General features: G+C 34.2%; 2 protein-coding genes across 3 annotated transcripts in view; one reads left to right on the top strand and one right to left on the bottom strand.

Moving 5' to 3' along the window:
• LOC108969024 (troponin T, skeletal muscle) overlaps nt 1–8,844 on the top strand; it is a gene marked incomplete in the record, with an annotated part of 20,264 nt that extends 11,420 nt beyond the window's left edge. Inside the window, 6 exon segments of the mRNA XM_018933482.1 lie at nt 2,845–2,868; nt 5,347–5,719; nt 6,427–6,645; nt 6,719–6,892; nt 8,067–8,145; nt 8,414–8,844. Coding sequence (XP_018789027.1) covers nt 2,845–2,868; nt 5,347–5,719; nt 6,427–6,645; nt 6,719–6,892; nt 8,067–8,145; nt 8,414–8,664 — 1,120 coding nt within the window.
• LOC108969022 (protein-tyrosine sulfotransferase) overlaps nt 1–22,848 on the bottom strand; it is a 210,353-nt gene that overhangs the window by 66,324 nt on the left and 121,181 nt on the right. The window lies entirely within an intron of this gene.

Here is a 22,848-nt window from a genome sequence, read left to right as displayed (position 1 = left end):
TCACCAATCTTTATCACTATCTACATCCACACACATTGGCCAAACGTATTCCAAAACCCCCCCACCCCCAAAAAAAAACAAAAAAAAAAAAAAACAAAAATTTTACTTAACAACAAAAAAAAAAAAAAAAAAAATAAAAAATATATGATTATTAAAAAAAAAAATTAAGAGGAATAAATAAATAAGCAATATTAACAAAAATGTTAGGAATGCAAAATTTGTAGATTAAAAAAAACCTAGGGCAACAAAAAAATAATATGAATAAGTATTTAAATTTTTTTGTAGTTACTTTCATGGCAAATATGCCTTTTCTTAACAAAAAAAAAATCCAAAATATTTGTGAAATTCGCACTGCAAATGCAAATTTAAAATTGGCTACGATTTTCTTTTATTGGCGAGGCAATAAAACACTGAAAAATAATGACAAATCAAATTAGATTACAAACTTGTATTGAAAAAATAAACTCAAAAGCACTGTAATTGCAGCTGAAAAATACAAAATGCAAAATTCGAAAATCGACGTTGAAAATCAATAAAATTAAAAGCAGCAGTTGCAAACTGAAACTACAAAAATTCACTGGGACCTGGAAAAATTAAATTTAAATACAAAAAGGTAGCCCTAGCAACAGCAGCTATTACTTAGAGCTGAACAATTTAAAACGAATCAAATGCAAATGAACCAAAATTGCCTAAAAGCGATTGGCAACGCTGCGCTGATGCAATATAAAAATTATTAATTTGCAAACAAGCAACAACAAAAAATTTACTAAACAAGTAAAACGAAATGCCAAGTGGCATCGAAATAATTCGGTTGTTCAAGCTACCTACTAGACCCAAACAAATAATTTTCAATTGAAAAAAAAAACTGTAAAAATTGTTAACAACTACATATTTCTAACGGAAAATGGCAAAACAAATCAGCAACAAAAAATTAATTTCTTACTAAATTCATACGAATTTGAAACTTCTATTGACTCGACTCTACTATCTACTTGTACTTCCTACCACTACTCCACTCTTTAACGCTCTTTCACAACTCTCTACTACGTACTACTCGTATACTCACTCTACTACTTTCTAAACCATTTTGTACGTGTCTTGTATGTATATGTCTCACATGTATGTATGTATGCTCTTACTGCTACTAGCACAGCGAAATCCACCAACTAAAGCATTTAGTTTGAAATTCTTATAACAATAATCTGGACATTTTGCGAAATTTGCCATTTCGTCAGCGTCGCACATACATACATACCTACAAATCAACTTGAATATGTTACATTATGTAAAATGGACATATGCACATGTATTTCTGATACCTGGGTGTGAAGCTGAAACTGAACAAAAAATGTTTTTCCTTTGTTTCTTTCTCTTTTTTTCTTTCTTTTGTTTCTAATTGCAGGAAGTAAGTAGAGAAAATCCCTAAAATGCAAGAAACATGACAAAAAAACCAATGAATAATAAACAGAGTATACAAATATGAGCCACAAATATACACACCTACACATAAACGCGTTTATTTTTTAGTGTTGCAGTGCTACGATAAATATGAGTAGATGAGAAGACAGTAAAGAAATTAAGAAAAAAAAAAAATTAAAATAAAAAAATTAAGAAAAATTAAAAAAAAATTAATCATAAAAAATTCTCAAAAAAAAATCACAAAAACTTTGAAAAATATCATAAAAATGTATGTAGAAACCCATACACAGCTACTCTTATGTATGTATGCACTTGCAATGAAGTAGCACACTTTTAGGGGACATAGTGCGCTATTGAGCTGTCATTGCAGCAGTTTTCAGGAAATTGTTATTTTTTATGAATACAATTGAGTACAACGTTGCCACTATAAATTCTCGCGTCTATATATATGTACATATATTTGTATATAAACTTATAGCACACAAAATATACATACATTTGAAAATATATACATATATGCAACTAGCAAAACTTATTGTAAATATGCATATCATTAAAGAACAGCGCCGTTAGCAACAAACTAGATTATTTTTCAGCTAATTATTATTCATTCTACACTGAATTAAATACCTAAATGAGATCAAAGTAAATAAGGAACATACAAAAGTGCTTGCCAATTTTACAAAACAAAACCAACAAATAAAAAATCGACTTTGTAAAATCCGTTACGAAGCGTAAATGTAGCGCACTGTTTTTTTCTTTTGATTTATTTTGAGACACATCTATTTTTGACTCGTTTGCATAGTGTCCTTACTTTTTTCGAAAATAGTTTTAGCTTTGAGTTCAAGCATTCGTTTGTTTATCTATATACATATATGCATAATATATACATATATATTTATATATAGTACATATACATAAACGTTGTATATACAAACATACATTTCAATACATTTACATAACTCTCTTTATATACTGTATATTTACCACGTATATATATAACACATTTTTAAACAAATATTTTTTTTTATATTCTTTCTTTTCGTCAACGTTTACCTTTTTTGTATTGTTGCGTGTGTGCGTATCTTGCAAACTCATGCGATTTTTTGTAAATGAATACGCCAAATTTAAACAAATGTAAAAAAAAAAACAAAAAAATATTTGAAAAAAAAATTAAACATAAACTACAAATGCGTTTTTGCTAACACGCAAAAAATATCGAAACACATCACCAAATAAATCAACCAACCAACCACACATCCTTCACTGTGGATATGACAAAAAAAAAAAAAATTATGAAATTAAAAAACAATTTTTGAAAATTTAAAACAAAAAAAAAAAATTTTGCAAATTTTATATCACACACAATTCAATCCAATCAATCCATCCACAAACTGTTTGCAAATGCCTCTTATGAAAACGTAGAAAGCCACCTCAAACACCAGCCGAGTAAGTGTTAGAAAATAAAGCAAAAAAAAAAAACTGTTTATAAATATTTTTAGTATTTTTTAATGTTGTGCACTCACCCCACGCCAAATTGGCTGCAAGTGAAGCGCTAAAAGCAAATTAAGCGAAGCAAAAAAAACGTGCCAAACGAGAACAAAAAACTGTTGCAAAAATTGTTGCACAAACTATCAAATTCGGCTACAAAAAGTAAAAAAAAAAAAAAACAACTTTCCATAAATTCAACCAAAAAGTTTTTTTAAACACGAATTGCTGCACGTACTATACCGAGACAAATAAATTTAAATTCAGTTGAACTTCGCTTGCAGCCATGTAAAATTTCCTTTTGCCAAAAGCCACAATTCCCATGTTTGTTTTTGTAATCTTGCTTTATGTGTCATTTGTTGTGTGACCCAAATCCATGCAAGCTACCCTCAACCGATATAAGTGCAAAATAATTTTGTTTAGTTAGTTGATTTAACCATTTTTGTACTCACCCAAAACAGTAATGTTTGAGTGTTGAACCGATAAGCAACCAAAAACAAGCATAAACAACAAAAAAAAAAAGCAACAAAAAAAAAAAAATAATAATAATAAAAATAACCAGCTATAAACTGCCCATCCATGTCATCCATGTTATCAATGTGCATTTAGTCTATTTGTTATATGGCATGCAATAAGGCCTGCTCGGCTCCATCTTGTACATACAAACACATACACATTTTAGCACCGAATTCTTAAGGCGATTTTCGGCTCTGAGCTGCACTAAAGTTGACAGCGCAAAGCAAAAACAAAAATTGCAAAAAATTATCATTCAAATCAAGTACTTTTTGTAATCGTAACATTAAAATTCTGTGTTGTAATTGTATGTAGATATGTATTTAATGCGAACTTCATGTATGTGTTTATATTTATGTTGTTATCGTTATTGCATATTGGTGTATCGTAGACGTGCATTTCTAAAAGCTATCTTAGACAAGTCAATAAATGTCATTCGTGTTAAGTAAATACCATTATTTTATATACAAAAATATATAGTAATTATTTTAACTTTCCGATTTGAGTTTCAAGGGATGACAGTTTTAATGTGTGTCAAAGTTGCGGTGAAGAAAGTAAAAAACAAATAAAACAAAATAAAAGGAAAATCTAATTAATTTTATTGTTAAAATTACATAAGTAATTTAATAGCACCATCGTTGCATCAACAATACATGTAATGTTTACATAATGGCAGTCTTAAACAATGAAAGTTATTAAGATACTACAAAAATTTCTAAAAAAAAGGATTTTAATTGTATGTTTCTAAAATGTAATTATTTACATGTAATCAAAAAGTAATTACAATTACATAATAGTAATCTTTTACAATAAAACTTTAACTATTAAAAAAGAAATTTAATTGCACGTAATTAAAATATAATTATTAACATGTAATCAAAAAGTAATTATAATTAAATGATTATTACATACTTTAACTTTTTTGAAAATACATACGTGAAGTTAAACAAAAAAACATAATTACATTGTTAATTACTTTTATGATTACATTTTGTTATTAAAATGCAAGCACAGTGTAGACAATAGTGCAATTACAAATAGATTTGAAATATTTCAATGTTTCTGCAAATTACTTTTTAAATAATTTTTAATTTAATTACTGAAAGCAATCAAAAAATTGTTTAATATTTCAAATATTTTAAACGTCACACAAAGCGACAAATAATAAAGAAATAATAGTACAAGTAAGTTCGAATAAATTTTTAGTTACAAGTAAACATTATCATTACAGGCAATTTCTAATATTATAATTATTACATGTAATGATTACTATATTGATATTGATTACTTTTGCAAATATTGTAGCCAAACTCAGTGACAAACACAAAATAGTAATTTATAATTTTGAAATGATTACCAGTAATTTAGATTTTGTAGTGATTACTGGTAATCATTATTATAAAGTCAATAACAAAGTAATCATGCTATACTGCAGTGAGAAACCATCACCAAATTGTCATCCCACTGCTCAGTAATTTAATTACAAAAATTTATAATTACAAATTTTTGTAAGTAACTCTAGTCAAGTATAATATATACATATATATACTTTCCATCTTTTGTTTAACCATTGCATTATATGTGTTCACCAGTAAGCTATATGACATACAATGACACTACTCACACATACTCATACTTAAGTATTACTTACTCTCTTACTACTTATGTACGATTATCAATACTAAAAGTATTTGAAAACCAAATGTTAAAAAAATATCTAAGAATGTATATTTAACAGAATTTAAATGCCTTACTCTCAACTACTCTCTTATACTTTAAAATGTGAGCTCGTAAAACCGCTATTTTACCTTGCTCTGACCTATTTAATAACTATAAAAACACTGTAAAAACAACAACTAATTTATTGTTTATCTCTTTTTCCCCCACACTCTTTCTCTATACTTGTTTGTGCGGTACACTTAACAGAGGTGAGGGTGATCCAGAATTCATTAAGCGTCAGGATCAAAAGCGCTCCGATCTCGATGAGCAACTGAAAGAATACATCAATGAATGGCGTAAACAGCGTGCCAAGGAGGAGGATGAGTTGAAGAAGCTCAAAGAAAAACAGGCCAAGCGCAAGATCTCGCGCGCCGAAGAAGAACAAAAGATGGCGCAACGCAAGAAGGAAGAGGAAGAGCGTCGCGTACGTGAAGTTGAAGAGAAGAAACAGCGCGAAATCGAAGAGAAGCGTCAGCGTCTCGAGGAGGCCGAGAAGAAGCGTCAAGCTATGCTGCAGGCCATGAAGGACAAGGACAAGAAGGGACCCAATTTCACTATTGCCAAAAAGGAGGCAGGCGTGGTAATCCTTTCATTCTAATGCAATGCCTTATACTTATATGTGTTCCCTTGTTTTGTTTCTTCTCTTCCTATTTGCCGCTCTTACGCTATCCATGTCTCTTTCCATTTCCATCTTTATCACCAATCTTTATCACTATCTACATCCACACACATTGGCCAAACGTATTCCAAAACCCCCCCACCCCCAAAAAAAAACAAAAAAAAAAAAAAACGAAAATTTTACTTGACATCAAAATTGAAAAAATTGTGTTTACGTGAAAAATTAACAAAATTAAATCTTCCGAACCAACTTACACACTCCAATAACCTCTTTGCTTGACTCACTGACCATTACCTTCCAATAATCCCATGTCTTTACCGTGCCCAACAACTTTCCTTTGTGTCTTTCCTTTGTTATTTCGTCAACTTTGCACCAAAAACGCAAATGCTTCTGTTGTTGTTCGATTCTACAACAAAAACGAAAACAAACACAAACTTCACAAACACTCTTTCGTGTTTATCTTTCTATCTTTCACTTTTATTTACGCTTCACAATTTACTTCTGCATTACAACCGACTCTCTATGGTCCATGCCATACTTCGATCATTATGGTCTACGCGATTATGCTACTATGTGTTTCATCATCGCAAACCAAAAACCACCGCAAAAAAAAAAAAAAAAAAAAAAAAATTAAATCGAAACAAAACAAAAACCAAACAATCATATAGTTGGGACTCTCATCCGCTGCCATGGAGCGTAACAAGACTAAGGAACAATTGGAGGAGGAGAAGAAAATCTCTTTGTCGTTCCGCATCAAACCTCTGGCCATTGAAGGTTTCAGCGAAAGCAAATTGCGTGAGAAGGCCCAAGAACTGTGGGAACTCATCGTCAAATTGGAAACTGAAAAGTATGACTTGGAAGAAAGGCAGAAACGTCAGGATTACGATGTGAGTAGCCAAGCATATAAGAACTTTAAGAAATAAACAAAAGTGAAACTAAATTTCATCATTACTTATGCAGTTGAAAGAATTGAAGGAAAGACAAAAGCAACAGCTCAGGCACAAAGCCTTGAAGAAGGGTCTCGACCCTGAGGCTTTGACTGGCAAATACCCGCCCAAGATTCAAGTCGCCTCCAAATATGAGAGACGTGTAGACACACGCTCATATGACGACAAGAAGAAGCTCTTCGAAGGTGTAAGTATCTTAATTCTAAGAAAACTCGTACGAGCTACATTTATTTACTTTTGGGTAGTTCAAGGGGTTGATATTCATTATAAAATACGTTATAAGACTATAGTTCTAAACATATTTTATGTATTCTTCTACGAAGGGTTATAATACGCTTTTCAAAGAGGCACTCGAAAAGCGCTGGCAAGAGAGGCAGGAAAGATTTACGTCGCGAACCAGATGTAAGAATACAAATCGGTTGTGTGACTGCCGAAGCTGAGACCTTATACCAACATGCCTGTTCATTTAACATGACACAAGGCTTGGCGTGGGGTCTCATTTTTGCAGTAGCCTGTCCTTTATGTATTTGTCAGTGTTGTGTTCGAAGAAAAATTAACCAAATGAATTGTTTGTGTGTGTGAATTGTTCTCACAAGAAATGCGCTTATAGTTTGAGTGCTCCTCTATGAGTGTAATCACTGGAACATGTTGGTATTAACAATATATTTTTCTACTAAATTTCTGTTACTCCATCATCAAACATGGAACGAAAAATACACAAAGCCCTACAAATAGTAAACTATAGCGTTATTTGATTGGCATTAAAATATAAAGAGGAAAAACGCACGCTGATTGGTTATTCCAAAAAACAAGCGCTCTTGAGCTCACTCAAAATTTTGGGAGTGCCACAAAACAAGCGCTCTTGAATTCACTCAAAATGTTGGGAGTGCAGTGAGCGTTCTAGTACTAAGTATTTTAGGATGCATTTCATCTCTACAGACTCGCTCTCTCTTGTCGCATGTATTACGTTCTTTACACAAAAAAAAAAAAAAAAAAAAGATTATGAAAGTAAATTGTTCTGAATTGGGTTTAACGGTAGTTTTAGCAGTTACCTTAAATTCGTATTTTTAAAAAGAAATTTTTACTCAAAACTTTATTTCTACACCTAAATCTTGAACACCAACATTGTCAATAAATTATATATTTATACACATAAGATCTACCTTGAGTCAAACACATCCAAATACATACTCCTTACGCATTCTACTACAATCATTGTCTTTCTCTCTCTCTCTTTTTGCTCTATTTCACTTGAACTTGGATTTTTATGTATGCATTTGTTACGTGTTCCGTTTTCGTCTGCATCCAAACGTAAACCACAAACACAAACAACAATAACATAAAACACATGTGGCCAATAGGGCTGGGAAGAAATCGGCAAGGAGGTGAATGAGAAGATCTGGAACGAGAAGAAGGATCAATACTCAGGCCGCCAGAAATGTACGTATACCAAAAAACAAAAACCAAAAAAAAAAAAAAAATATGTGCTAACAAGCATAGATGCCTAGAACTTGCAGATTCTTTACACTTCAATACAACTCTGAAAACTATTGCTCAATGTTTTGTCTTTTTTGGCTAATAGTTAACTGGTTGTTAACCTAAAATTTAATGCGAAATATTTGCTTTTTGACTAAACGCATTATTTGTTTTTGCAAAAAAAACCGTTATTAATTGTTATTTTTCTTTTTCTTATCCTTGCAACGTGCAGCCAAACTGCCCAAGTGGTTCGGCGAACGACCAGGCAAGAAGGCCGGCGAACCCGAGACACCCGAAGGCGAGGAAGATGCCAAGGCTGATGAAGATATCGTCGAAGATGAAGAAGAGGTCGAAGAGGAGGTTGTCGAAGAGGAAGATGAGGAGGCCGAGGAAGAGGAAGAAGAGGAGGAGGAAGAAGAAGAAGAAGAAGAGGAGGAAGAAGAGGAAGAAGAAGAAGAGGAGGAGGAAGAGGAAGAAGAATAAATTAATTTAACTACTTTAATAAAATTTAAAAACAAAGAAAATAGTTATTATTAGCTTATTCGATCAACCAACAAAATAAAACAAAAAAAAATCCAAAAACATATATATAACGAGCGAATATCAGAAGAAGAAGAAGATGCAGTAAAAAGAACATATTTAAATGTGGAAGACTGCTGAAATTGTCAAAGTACCTCTCTCACTCGAATTCGAATTTAAACTCACTCTGACACCTGTCTCTTATACACATCTAGATGTGTATAAGAGACAGAACATATATATAACGAGCGAATATCAGAAGAAGAAGAAGATGCAGTAAAAAGAACATATTTAAATGTGGAAGACTGCTGAAATTGTCAAAGTACCTCTCTCACTCGAATTCGAATTTAAACTCACTCTGACACACTCTCGACTGATTATTCACTCACTCGAACACTCACACACTACAACAACAAAACAGTGACAACATGACGGCATTACAGCTCGCTCTCTCTCTGTCTTTTTTTTTTATATATAAATATATAGCAACTCATGAACAAGAAAAAACGGAGAAAAACAACAATTGTTTAAATTTGTTTGTAATAAATCTTTGAAAATGAGATGAAAATCTTAAATCAGACTTAATATGATAATTACATACATATGTATATCTGTCACATATTTATATATAGTTATATATAAATATTTAATGTTCACGTAGCAGGAAAGGTTGTTATAGGCACAACAACAACAATATACAACTACTTATAATAATATTTATAAGAGTGTAAACAGCAAGCAAGCAGTAACAAGAACATGATTACATAACACCTCTCTCTTAAATATTCCTTTTCATTTAAGATATTTTAATTTTTTCTTATTAAAAAACAAGAAGTAAATAATAAATTATTTTTGAAAACCAAAAAAAAACGAAAAGTAAAAAAAAAAACAACAGAGCGAAAAAGCCTTGAATTTTTGCAACAGCAAAGAGAGCAAAAGCAGAATTGAATAGCGGTATGCCACAAATAGTAAGGAGACTCTCTCTGACTCTCCAGAGCGCCGCTGTGCCATTGAGAATTACTCAACTATTCAAACGGGCTACTTTCATGACACCTGCCTATTGAGCGCAGATTTATTTACATGTGCCTCTACCAAAAATTTGTGCTCAACTCCTAATCTAGGAAACCAGTTATCATTCTCAGCACGCTTTTGAGCGCAGGACTTTCCTCTAAAATTTCCATGAACATTTTTAACGGCCATTGAGCTGCGTAAATGAGTGGTCAAATTTAGTGTTTATAATGAGGGAATGAGCAAAAACAAAAATTACAACAAAAGTCAAAGCAAAATGGTGGAAGAACACTTGTGCTGGCGCTTCAAAGACTAAACTGAAGCGTAAAATAAAAGCAAATCGCTTTTATCGCCAAAGCCCATAGCAGTTACACGAAAAGGATTAGCCGCCACAGCATCGCAGGCATACAAATGAGAACAAAACAAAATAATATACATATATAAAGGATCGGCGAGTATTTCGTAGCTGGCTGTCATTGCTGTTAGTGTGTGTGCGGATATGGTAAGCTCGTTGGATTTCTGGCACACATCAACAATGCTTATCACCAAATGAAAATCAAACTGACAGTCAGTATAAATTCCACAATTTTAGCTCTGACAAAGTGTCTGTGTAATCATACAAAAGAAGATGCACGTAGGCTCAGTAGAACAGTGGTACAAAATGGCCTCAAGTTCTGGCACAACACGCAAAAAAGAGAGCCATTGACCTTTACTGATATAATAATTTGGTACGCGTTAGAGTAATCACAAAAGATAAGACCTAAGACCTAGCTCTCTAGCTGCCCGACTTATAGCTGCGAAGATTGCTCTTAGTTTGAGCGAAGCTGAGTATTCTTATATAAAGTACCTATATATCACAGAACTTGTCTCAAGATTTTTCATACTCAGTGTAAGTCACAAGTGGTTCAGTAAGTCTTTTCTTTGAGTAAGATTCGCCTTTCCCTAACTCTAAGGGTTTTAATCACTCGATAGTCAACACAAGCTTTGAGCCTACTTTTTTAATATGTAAGTATAGTGGTTCCAGTGTGGCAGTAACGTGAATCAAAACAAGTAAAAAACTCACTATATATTAGGATATTAAGACCAACGAAGGATCGGGATCAATTTCATATATTTTTGGCAATACAAAAATCATGTATAAATATATTCCTATCCTTTATTTAGAAAAAATAGTCAACTAGAATAACCAAAATACAGGGGTTGAGTTAATTGATGGTTGGACTTCATCCATTTTTGGCACCAATTTGCAACAAATTAAAAAAAAAAAAGCTATAGAAAGTTCTAAACCCAAGATTTGGAAGAGAGCCCTGAAAAGAGGATCGATACACACCACCTCTTCGTCGATTTTAAAGTTACTTTTAAACACACGTAAAAGATTTACCGTTATGCCGCTATGTTTGAATATGGTATCTCCGCAAAACTAGTTCCGGCTGTGTCAACTGACGTGGAGCAATACAGAACCTTTCCAGGACGTTCGTACCAATCGATATTTCAGACGAGGCATCTACCTCTCGTGCGACTTCTTCAATCTACTGCTGGAAAAAATAATTCGAGCTGCAGATCTGAATAGATAGATCTACAAGAGTGTAAAACTGCTGGCATACACCGATGGTATTGATATCATTTGGCTCTCACCTCACTATTGACAGTCATAGATTTGAAGTTGTTGATAATTTTGTCTATCTTGGAACCAGCATAAACACCAACAACAACGTCTGCTTCGAAATCAAATGCAGAATTACTCTTGCCAACAGTTGCTACTTCGGAATTGAAATTGAGAACTAAAGTCCTCCCTGGTCGAACAAGAACCCACTCTATAAGTTCCTCATTATTCCGGTCCTGCTATATGGTGCAGAGGCATGGACGATGACACTAAATTTAACATGCAATTTCATAATTGTTGCAGAACAGTATCCTCAAACCTCAGCGCCTAATTTATCAATTGGAGACGAAGATTGATACGAAGGAAGACATTGATGCGCTATTAAAACGGTAAAGTGAGACAGCAGCTGATATGAAAATGAAGATGCTGATCAAACGGATTTCAAATTTGTCCATCTGAATCCTTAAAATTTTAATACTCTGCTCTGCAATGTAACATATTCCAATGAGAGCGTTCTGCATCGAACGGAAAAAATGCTAAGTAGTCTAAAAAGAAAAAGTCTGGGCTATAGGGCGGGTGAAGCTAAACTTTCCAGCCGCACTATTCCAAATAATTTTCAAACGGTCTTGTAACTTGAGACCGAGCGTTATCATGATAGGAAATAGTTACCTCAAGACTATTCGCACTGCAAACTCCAGGCATTTTCGGCAATCGATCGCATTAATTTGATGATTCGAAATGTTCTCGCCCGGTTTTAGAAGCCCATAACACTTTATGATCACATCAAATACCTTGGCATTACCTTGGCGTCATGCATATTTGGCTACTTTATTTTCCATTTTTCGTCGTCAGTTGCAATTCGACACAAAAGTGAGTTATTTTTGTGACCTTTAATACTCATTTGGGACACGCAAAATATTCGTTCACAATCTCTTGGGTTCAATTCATATGGCACTCAATGTCCTTGCTTTTTAATGTAACCATCTTGTTGTAAGCTTAATGAAATGACTGCTTGAGTGACTCAAATATTTTTCGAGCTCTTCTTAACTTTGGCAACAATCTTAAGATACTACCAGCTCCTCATCTTCAAACTTTTTTAGCCGATCAGGAGGTTCGTTGGCTTCCAAACCAAAATCATTATTTTAATCGTCCAACCCCTTCTGGCCCGTTTGTTCAGCGATGACTTTCGACTGCGGTTTTCTCCTTGTTAAAGTAATGAATAAAAACTCTCAGAGTTCATGTATATTAGCAGAAATTTTCGCATAGCAAAACAAAAAAAAAAAAAAAATCGGAGGCTTGCCATTGTCTGCAGAGAGCAACAATTTTCCATGTTTTTATAATTCCAAGTCTCAGTCCTACAATCCGCTGAGCACTAGGCACGAATTTCGCTTTTTTTGCGACCACTGACATTTGCTAATCATCCTTCCAATACCGTCGTGACCACAACTCACTTCGCTGCAATTACCACACTATTTGTTGTTCATTTGTCCATTACAATTGCAGTGAGATTAAGCGGATGTGCGCTTCGCAGCACGCGTTGCACGTTGGCGGTGGCAGTAGCTGTCATTTTCCCTCCTTCCTCTTCCCTCCCCAAAGCCAACGACCCATAATCCGTACAAACATGTCGAGTGCATTTACCGCTTAATACACACACACAGAGTAGCTTGCGCAGCTAGCTAGCGCAGTTATGTACGTGCATGTGTGCACTTCGGAGTGACTAGCCGTAGCCGGACAAATAAACATGCGCCAGGCCAACACCGTTTATCACTAAAACCGCAGTTGGCATACGCACGTGGAATTCCATATTTCGGTGGCCGACAAGACGGCAATGCGCTACAATAAATCGGACTTATGCTGCTGCATATATGTAGTATGTAACTGCAAGCTTGTCGTTTTTGTTGTAGTGTAGAGCAATGTTTCACTTCATTGTTGCATGTTCTTTGTTTTTTCGACCGCGTTGAACTCAAGGTGATGAATCACATCACGTCACGTCACGTTATGCACGGCGTCCGCATCCGCAGCCACGTCACTTTTGAGTTGTACAAATACGTTAATAGCACAAGGCCACGAGTGCGAGTTCGAGTGTGAATGACAAAGTTTAAATTAAATTATGCGCAAATAAGTTTACCGCAATCGCAACTGCCAGTGGCAGCACACCTGTCACTCAGTCCGTTAGGACGTGCGTGTGTTCAACAACAAAAATAATATTTTATGAACGACTTACTCGGCCAGCCAAATAAGTCACTTCGGTAGACCAATTATTTGCACATGGAAATGAGTTTCACTGCTCCAACTTTTGAACTTAAATTTTGACTTAGCACGGTCGATGGCTCGCCCTTATCCCTGAGAGAATACAATGTGGAAATGTAATACAGCGGTACTCTGATGTTAAAGTGCTTTGAGTGTAAGTTGCTTTTTACCACAGTTCTTAGGTGGGACATGGGGTCTCAATAAACAAATTATCTTTGCCTGCTTCTATCGGCGAGTGTTTTTTCCGAATCGATTTCTTTCAATGCTGGAGTGTTCTCATCTATTCGGACAACATTACCTAGCTAGCGTAGCTGCTATCTCTTGCTTCGTTGGACTATGTAACTATGTCAATGTCGCCGAATATCTCGTGCAACTCAAAGTTTCATCGCAAATTGATTGTCAGAATTCAGTATAGGGGTCAATCGAACCATCTAGTCATTGGTTCCCTCCGAAGTTTTCCTCAGGATATCTGACGGATATAAATATTATGTAAAATAATCTGATTTGCTAAAGCGAATGATTAGAGGCCTTAGACTCGAAACGACCTAAACCCATTTTCAAACTTTAAATGGGTAAGAACTTCATCTTTCTTTATATGAAGGTTGATGTTATGATATAATGTGCCCAGTCACTTTGGTAAGTAAAAGTAAAAAAACTAAAAGTGCCTAAGGGCCGGAACACTCCTAACGCCGACTCATTAGATTTTGCCTTTGTCCTTTGCCTCCGTATCATATAGCAGGAAGGGAATAACGAGGGACTTGTAGAGTTTGATCTTTGTTCGTCGAGACATGAATTTCCTTTTCAATTGCCCACTCAATTAAAAGAAACACCTGTTGGCAAGAGTGATCCTGCGTTAGATTTCAAGGCCGGTATTGTTGTTTGTGTAAATGCTGGTTCCAAGAAGGACGAAATTCTTTTCGACTTCAAAGTTATGATTGTCAATAATGACGCGTGAGCCAAGTCGCGAATACTATGATGAAATGATTGGCAATGATTGCCTATTCCGTAGCAGAGTACACGAGTATTTTCAAAGTGTTCGTGAGGACATAAAGAAAATCCGTCATCACCGGAAATTCTATCGAAACTGTGCGTGAATTCATCAAAAATCGATTTCGGCTGATTGATTCGGCATTGAAATTCATGGAAGTGGAATTGAACATTTGGGATTACGAAAGGTTCATCGATCGACGCTTGTGACCGATTATTTGCCCAAAAACCACATTTTAACCATTAACCACTGCCCGTATTCACAAGATATGGCACCGCGCGATTTCTTCCTTTTCGGAAAAATGCATTTGCCCATGAAAGGAAAGCATTATGCAGACGTAGAGGGCAAAAGGCTTGCGCCGGCATACTGTACTGGCGGCCTTGCCGGCCAACGAGCTAAAACACTCGTTCGACATGCTTTTGCACCGTGCAAAAAGCTATATTGAAGCAGAAGGAGACTATTTTAAATAAAATAAATTGATTTTGCCGAAAAAACCATGTTCTGTTTTTTTTAGTCTCGTTTACTTTGAAACCCTCCTTATACGTACGGGACGCATAGTTTTTACAGGTATAAGTTATACAGCTGTTCGTCAGTAAGTGGTCAAATCAAAAAGTTTAATATTTCTTTGGCTCTTGACAAATTTGAGACAAATATGTGCCGAAAAAAGTGTTTTTACGGAGAGTTATTCGAGAGAAAGAGAGAGAGACATAGCCCGAGTGTCCATTCGAATGATTTTTGTGGTATCAAATGCGTTCTTGCTGGACTCAACTATATAAAGCCAAACTTTTTTCAAAAAGAGTACCATGCGAATTCCGATCCCACATTTATGGTGAGCATTATAGCTGCCGGTGAGACATGGGTTTAGGACTTTCACTAGTCATCGGAATGGGAGAAAAACGAGCCGAAACCAAAAAAAAAAAAAACCACGCTCAAGCCGCTCAAAAATCAAAATGATGCTCATTGTTTGTTCGATACCCGTGGTTTGGAGCATCATGAATTTGTTTGACTGGATTTAACAAAAACGCAATGAACGCCATCAATTCTCTGATCCCCAATCTGAATTTAGACATCTCAAATGTCAAGACTATACCTGAAATGGAATAATCATATCCAAATTCAGACGATTTACTTCAAAACCCATTTTTAGCTTTATATATGCCTATAACATGTTCTAGTAAAGCTGGAACTATGTCAATATTTTAGTCCGTTGTTGTGATAATTTGCACCAAATAATCATACATTAGAAAAATAAAGAAAAAAAACCTTCCACCCCAAATCCAGAAGCAATTGCAATAGTCTCGCGCACAAACTAAAGGTCACCCCTTTACCACTCATAGCAGCCGTTGGATTGGGCGGAGTTAGAAGCAAGTCCATATATTTAGACGCTTGTCTGCTTGACCTATAAACAAAACAAAAAATTTACTTGCTGCCACTTTAGTCGCACAATGTCATTAATCTCTAAAATGCGGTCGTTGGAAAAACCATCATAAATATTCAACACATTTGTCATGTCCACATAGTGGAAATCTATCGAGCTAGAAAGTCAAAGCCAATGCACACGACGCCTACAAGCAAACACTTGTGTACATATGCATACAAACATATATACATGCGAGTATGTGCCCAATGTGCCATGTTATGTTGAATGGTGATGGTCGACATTTATTTTCGCAAATTAGAAATGAACGCTCCGCTTCATTGCTTCTCCTACTCTGCTCTAGTATTGCTACTACTACTTCGATATTTATGGGTTTTCTGTGTATGCACCTATGGAGATAAATAAAGAACGACGAAAATGCTACAAAAACAAAAAAACAAAAAAAAAAACAAAAATCAGCAACAACAAAGCAAATTGTTTGAAAAATGAAACACAATTACTTTTGGGATAAGTTTAGTCGAATTTAAATAAGCACGTAGTGCCTAAGTGACGAAGCATTAGTTTTCCCACATAATTCGATTCTAGGCACGTAATTTTCATTGTTCGCAAATCGGAGAATTTAAGGCAATCTTTTCCCCAAACAATAATGTTGCTATTTAGAAAATGGCTTAAAGTATTTTGGCCCTTCAAATGGGGTTATATGGTATAAAAAAGCATTTCACGTATACGTCATGGTGTACTCACTGCATGCAGTTGGCGTTTACGAAGCGAAAATGAGTTTTTCGTATTATTTTCAGTGTGAAATAAACAATGGTTTTGCAATGCTGTTATACTTGTATGTATTTTTTGATCCAAGTAATGAAAACCCGAATAACAATATATATTTTAGTAAAGGCACAAATATTCAATATGCTAAGAGAAGCAGTAATTTGAAGTAAATGTTACTTAAAGAGAATCGAATAATAAAATATTAACAGGAAGCTAAAAATGAAGTTTAATATAAAATAAGAGAGAAGGTGGAGAGAGTAATTCTAACAGAACAAGGCAATAGAGACCGGTAAAGCACATTCTAAAGTTTCCTTCGAAAAATGTGTTCGTTGTCGTATTCCTGATTCCTTACCTACCAATTCTCGTCTAACAATGGATTTTCTTGAAATTTTTAATATAGTTATATTTAAAATGCATTCAAGTAGTTGGTCAGGGCGAATGAGTAACAATACTATTTATACTCATATTGCGACTGTGATGTTAGAGGCTGGACTTGCTAATTTTGGGTTACTAAAACAGAAGCTTATAGTAAAAATTTCCTAACACGTAGGATGTTTTGTGTTGCAGTCAAGGGTTATGGGAGTCAAACTACCACCATTTACTAAAAGACAAAAATAGCTGTACGTGATGGAAAATTTTTGAACTGAAATTCATAATCAGGACATCTCAAATACTCCACAGACCTCTTGCTACATCAGTCGTAAATTTTTCCTTTAAATTTGTTGAGTAGCGCAATTAAACGTAAGTAATCATAGTATGTATAACTATGGAAACAGTTTGGTATTAAGGGTTCAATAGGGTAATCTTTTTTCAAAAATAATTTTTTTTTGCATTTTTTGTTTCCTTGTATCTTTAGAATTAATGTATGAACTCACTTTAACATTGGAAAGTTTCGAAAAAGGCCCAAAAATAATAATACCGGTCGAAGTTTAGAGCGCTCGGAATGCACCCCTCAAACTTTGAACGAGTTTTTCTCAAACTGGCGGACATAATTCCGGTCGAACTACTCAACCGATTTGCTTATTTTTTTCCTTTTTAATGTTCACAAAACGCTGGCTATCGTCCCTTTTTCATAATTCATAATTTTTTATAGTGTATTGACAATGTTATGACTAAATTTATGTAAAAACGCATGGGGAAAAATAAGAAAAAGTTATGACAAAATTTATGTAAAAAACATGGGGACAAATTCAAAAACAAAAAAAAAAAAGTTAGTCATTCGTTTAATTATCACCATTTTTTCATGATTCTAGTAGGGACGATAACCATTCACGTACTTTTTAAGAATGAATTGGGTTTTTGTATTTCAGATGATCCAAACATGAGAAATCGTGTCCGCCAGTGAAAAAACGCAACTCATTTCCCCAGCCATTCCTCCTACAGATGTCATCAAAAAAGTTCCGAAAAAAACTCTTTATATTATACATTCTACGATATATCTCATGAAATGTAAAAAAAGTTCTATTGTGTAGTAAAAATGTGTATGAAAATATGTCAAAAACTGGCCAGATTACCCTACTGGCCCCTTAACATTACTATGGAAATGTTTAATCTCCTGAGTGATGATAGCATTTCGTCACATGGAAGACATGGTAAAATATCACTCATTACGGGTTTATTTTATTGATATAACTCTTTTAATATTCAAGACTTATGCTATATAAGGACTTGTGGATCAGTTGGAGAAGGACCTGGCTGCGCTTGGTATCTCGAATTGGCGCCAGATAGAGAAACGAAGAAATGACTGGCGGGCTGTTGTTAACTCGAACTAAGAAGGACTTAGAGACTACGTAAATTTTTGGATCCAAACCATTGTGCTGAAAAATATGTGTCAGCATAATTTCAATTACATTTAACCGATATTTGTGGTGTAACATTATATACAAGAACTTGGTTTTGGTCGTTCAATTTGTATGGCAGTTATATGCTATAGTAGCCCGATCTGAAAATTTTGTTCGGAGAATTTAGCAATGGCTTGGACAATAATCTATGCTAAATTTCGTTTCTGGTCAAACAAAAAAGGTCTATACAAGAAGATAGTGATCTCCATATTGGTATTAAAGGCTAAAAAAAAAATATTTATATATAGTATGTATATATAAATAAATATGAGGGTACCCTATTTTCGAACTGTATTTTAAGGATGTTATGCAAACGTGTTAAAATTTCTGCTAAAATTAGATGGTAGCTTTGGCTTGCAAGCTCTTCACATCAAACATATTAGAAGGAAGGACAATTTAAAACCAGTCTAAAATTTATAAAAATCCATATTTCTATGCTTAAAATACTCTTTAAAGGGCTATTCAATTTTAGTCAACAAAATATGTTTAATAAAGAATGAAATCGATAAATTCTATTTATTTATCTTGTTCTAGGATTAAGCTGCAGAAGTTAGCATTTTTTGAGGGCTTTAGAGTGGGTTTAAATGTGTATGGATTATATCTATGCAATACTGAAATTTTCAGGCTCCTAAAGAGCATTTGCATGGACATATGAATGACTAATTTTGAAGTAAACAACTCTGTATAGCTCTACATATACAGATATACATATCTATAAGTCTGAAGTTATATGAACAAACTTTAAATTATGCAATTTTACTCTAAATACAGTACTTATTGGTTAATTTTGACTGATACATTTTTTCGGGCTATTTTAGCTGGAAAGGTCTTGAATATTTTGGAATAAAAAAAAATAGACCCTACAAAACATCTGTAGGTATATATAAATGATCAGCATGATGAGTTGAGTCGATTTAGCCCCATGTCGTGAATCAAGTGCTTGTTACGAAAACTCTTTCATTTGAAGTTAATGTTTCTTCTTTTTCGTTAGGTTTATATGAAATCAGGATTTAAAAAATGTCACGTATGTGCCCTGTACGTAGGTGGAAGTTTATATTTCGGGGTTAGAAAACATGCATTTGAACAATCCTCGAAGAACTTTTGTCTCAAAAACGTTTACCCCTTAGTTTATTTTTTACGTACAGGAATAGAAAAAAGCTATTTTTTGAGAACTATACGGAGGATGACTCTTCAAAGTGTTTAGTCAAAAATGCAGTTGTTTCAGTCGATGTGTGAGAATTAGCATTGTCATGGTGAATGGTTAGTTTTCATGATCTCTTGAAAGACAACTGACAAGCAAATTATTAAATACCACTCATAATTTCCTGTGCAGCGTTATTCTAGTAATATGGTTGTAACTTCTACAGTTTTTCCAAAAAACAGTAACCATTTGCTTGGGAGTGCTTCGTATGTTGGAGTTCATTTTGAAACAGTCATTCAAACTATAGATTTCTACTTTAGCGATCATACAATCATAAATACACGATTCATCAACTGTCACGATCCCATAGATGTGTTTAAAAGCACCATTGTCGAATTTCTTTTTTAACATTTCTTTCGACCAATCGACACGAGCCTTTCTTGGGGCGATTGAAAAATTGTGTAGAATCCAATGTGAATAATTTTTTTATAGTCAAATGTTCATGCAATATTGAATGTAAGCTAGTCCCACTAATGCCCATAGTTTTATCTATCTCACAATAGGTCACATGAGGATCTTAGTCTATTAGTTTGCGCATATTATCAATAGTTTTTGGATCAATAACTGATTTTGGACTACCTTCATGGGCTCCGTCTTGGAGTGATCTACCATCGATAAACACTGGTCCTTGGTGGAGCTTCTTCCCCAAAAATTGAATTATATTTATCGATCAGCTATGACTGAGTTAATGTATGTCGAAAGTTGTAAAAAAATCGAGCGAAAATATTAGCGATTTTATTTTATTTTTTGGCTGAGATGAATATTTTAAGCAACTCAACACAAAGAGCACACATATATCAAAACGTCCGATATATAGAAGCCAACCTGTCTACGAAATTGTTACCGTGCAAACTGATCAATCAAGATCAAGCCCTTGTATGGAAAACTGTAGAGAGATATCTTCACAAAATGGAAAATGGATTCTTGTCCAAGGCAATTTTGCAACGTTTGAATAAATTGTTCAGTTAAGGCCACTACAGCGAATAGCTACCATACAACTTGAAAGTTCAAAGTTAACTGCTGGCATGAAAACTTCTATATTTGTAGATGGTTATATAGCTTTGATGGGTTTTTCCCGTTTTTAAACTTTTTAAGCAAGTTTTTGATTTGCCTCTACAAAGCCACATACTGAACAGGCAATATGATAAATTGAGGAGATTAATAAAATAAAGAAACGTCATGACATTATTATTTCCAATAATATCTTTGGACAACAATGGCCAGTCTATGATACATAAACTAAAATATAAGCAATTAAAAAAACTACTGCAATATAATTTCCATATTTGTCATTCGTAGTGCATTCAAATATAAAAATAAAAATATTTTTGTAAATTTTTTATCTCTCTGCTACGCTTAATACATTCCGAATATTTTATTTTCCATTTGAACTGTCTAAATATATATATTATATATATATAGTATATATGCAACTGCTAACTTATAAACAATTCAATTTCTCGCCACTAACCAGTTTTACCATATACTATACAACAAAAATGTGTGCAGTGAAAACAAAAAGACAAAGCAACTTCGTTTGACCTTACCAACAATTCGCAGCAACTAAATTTAATGCAAATAAATTCAATTATTTATGTAAATATTTTGATTCGCCACATTCCGAAAAAGACATGCAACAAAAATGTGCACAATTTATCTAACACTATGCAACACATATTTGTACAGCAAACTTTAGTGGCTTTGCATTCGAATTATGCATATTTCTCACCCCAAACACACGCACACGCATACAAACGCACACAAATTAGTGCTTGGACAATGTTCAATGAAATTGCAGATTCGTATTTATATTTATTTTCCTCGATATTCATGATTGTTCATAAGTAAACAGTGAAAAGAAAGAAGTGTAAGAAAATGGAATTTTCAAGTACATATTCTACTTGATCTTTTGCTACTGGCATAATTCATGCATATGCTCCGGCATTCGTGAGCGTACGAGCGGAAACTTAAATAAAAAAATTGATAAATAAAATAATAATACANAAAAAACAAGTAAGGAGGAGCTAAGTTCGGGTGCAACCGAACATTTCATACTCTTGCAACTTGTAAGCATTAAAGCCAGGAGTTTTCACCCGATTTTATTCATTCTAAGCACAAAAATGATCCCATTAATATAAAAACATGCTCTCTCACTTTCACTAAGATTACTCACATATTGGGCGATATATTGGGTAGTCGAAAAAGTCTTTTCATAGTTCTAATCAAATGGTCTTTTATGGTTTCTCGGCAAAAAAATTGCGACAAGTAATTTTCACAGCTTTCTTTGGAAGCCAACTTTACTTCATTAAGAGAGTTCTGCATTGACTGAAACAAATGGTATTCCGATGGTGCAAAATCAGGGCTACATGGATGCATCAAAACCTCCCAGTCCAACTCTCCCAGTTTTTTCCGAGTCATCAAAGATGTGAATGGTCTAGCGTTGTCCTGATGGAAGACGAAGCCTTTTCTGTTGATCAGTTCTGGCTATTTTTTTCGATTTCTCGCTTCAAAATCATCAGCTGTTGACAGTGAAATGTAGAATCAATCGTTCGACCAGGCTGGAGCTGCTCATAGTAGATGAGCACCTTTCGAGGCGTCAATCCTGGCTTTGCGACCATTTGCTAAGCTTCACCACGCTTGGACCATGATCTTTATCACACTTTATTTTCGTATTTGATCAACTTTTCGTCTCCTGCTACCATTCGCTTCAGAAATGGTTCGATTTCATTTCGTTTCGGAAAAGAATCGCAGATGTTAATTCGGTCTATTCAATTTTTCACAGACATGTGATACCCGAACAACTAGCTTCTTTTTGTAGCCAGTCTTTTTTAAATGATTCAAAATCGTTTGAAGAAGAAAGGAAAGTTCTTTAAGTTCCAAGCCATTGTTGTGCCACACGAACTGATACGGCACCGTCTCGGTAAACTTCACAAATTTCATTGATGGCGTGGTAGTCTTCCCTTTTTTATACAAAAATTTCAAAATAATGCGAATTTCTTCATTATTTTTTTTTACTCATTTTTGAACAACTGTAATTTTTTTTCAACTTGCGAATTTAATTTTTGGTTCAATAAAGCTTACAATCTCACCTTTCCAGTATTATATGGTATG

This window comes from Bactrocera latifrons, unplaced genomic scaffold (assembly GCF_001853355.1).
Source record: "Bactrocera latifrons isolate USDA-ARS-PBARC rearing strain unplaced genomic scaffold, ASM185335v1 scaffold_238, whole genome shotgun sequence".
Classification (NCBI taxonomy): domain Eukaryota; kingdom Metazoa; phylum Arthropoda; class Insecta; order Diptera; family Tephritidae; genus Bactrocera; species Bactrocera latifrons.
Note: the sequence above shows the minus strand (reverse complement) of the source record. Positions and strands in the feature narration are given on the sequence as shown.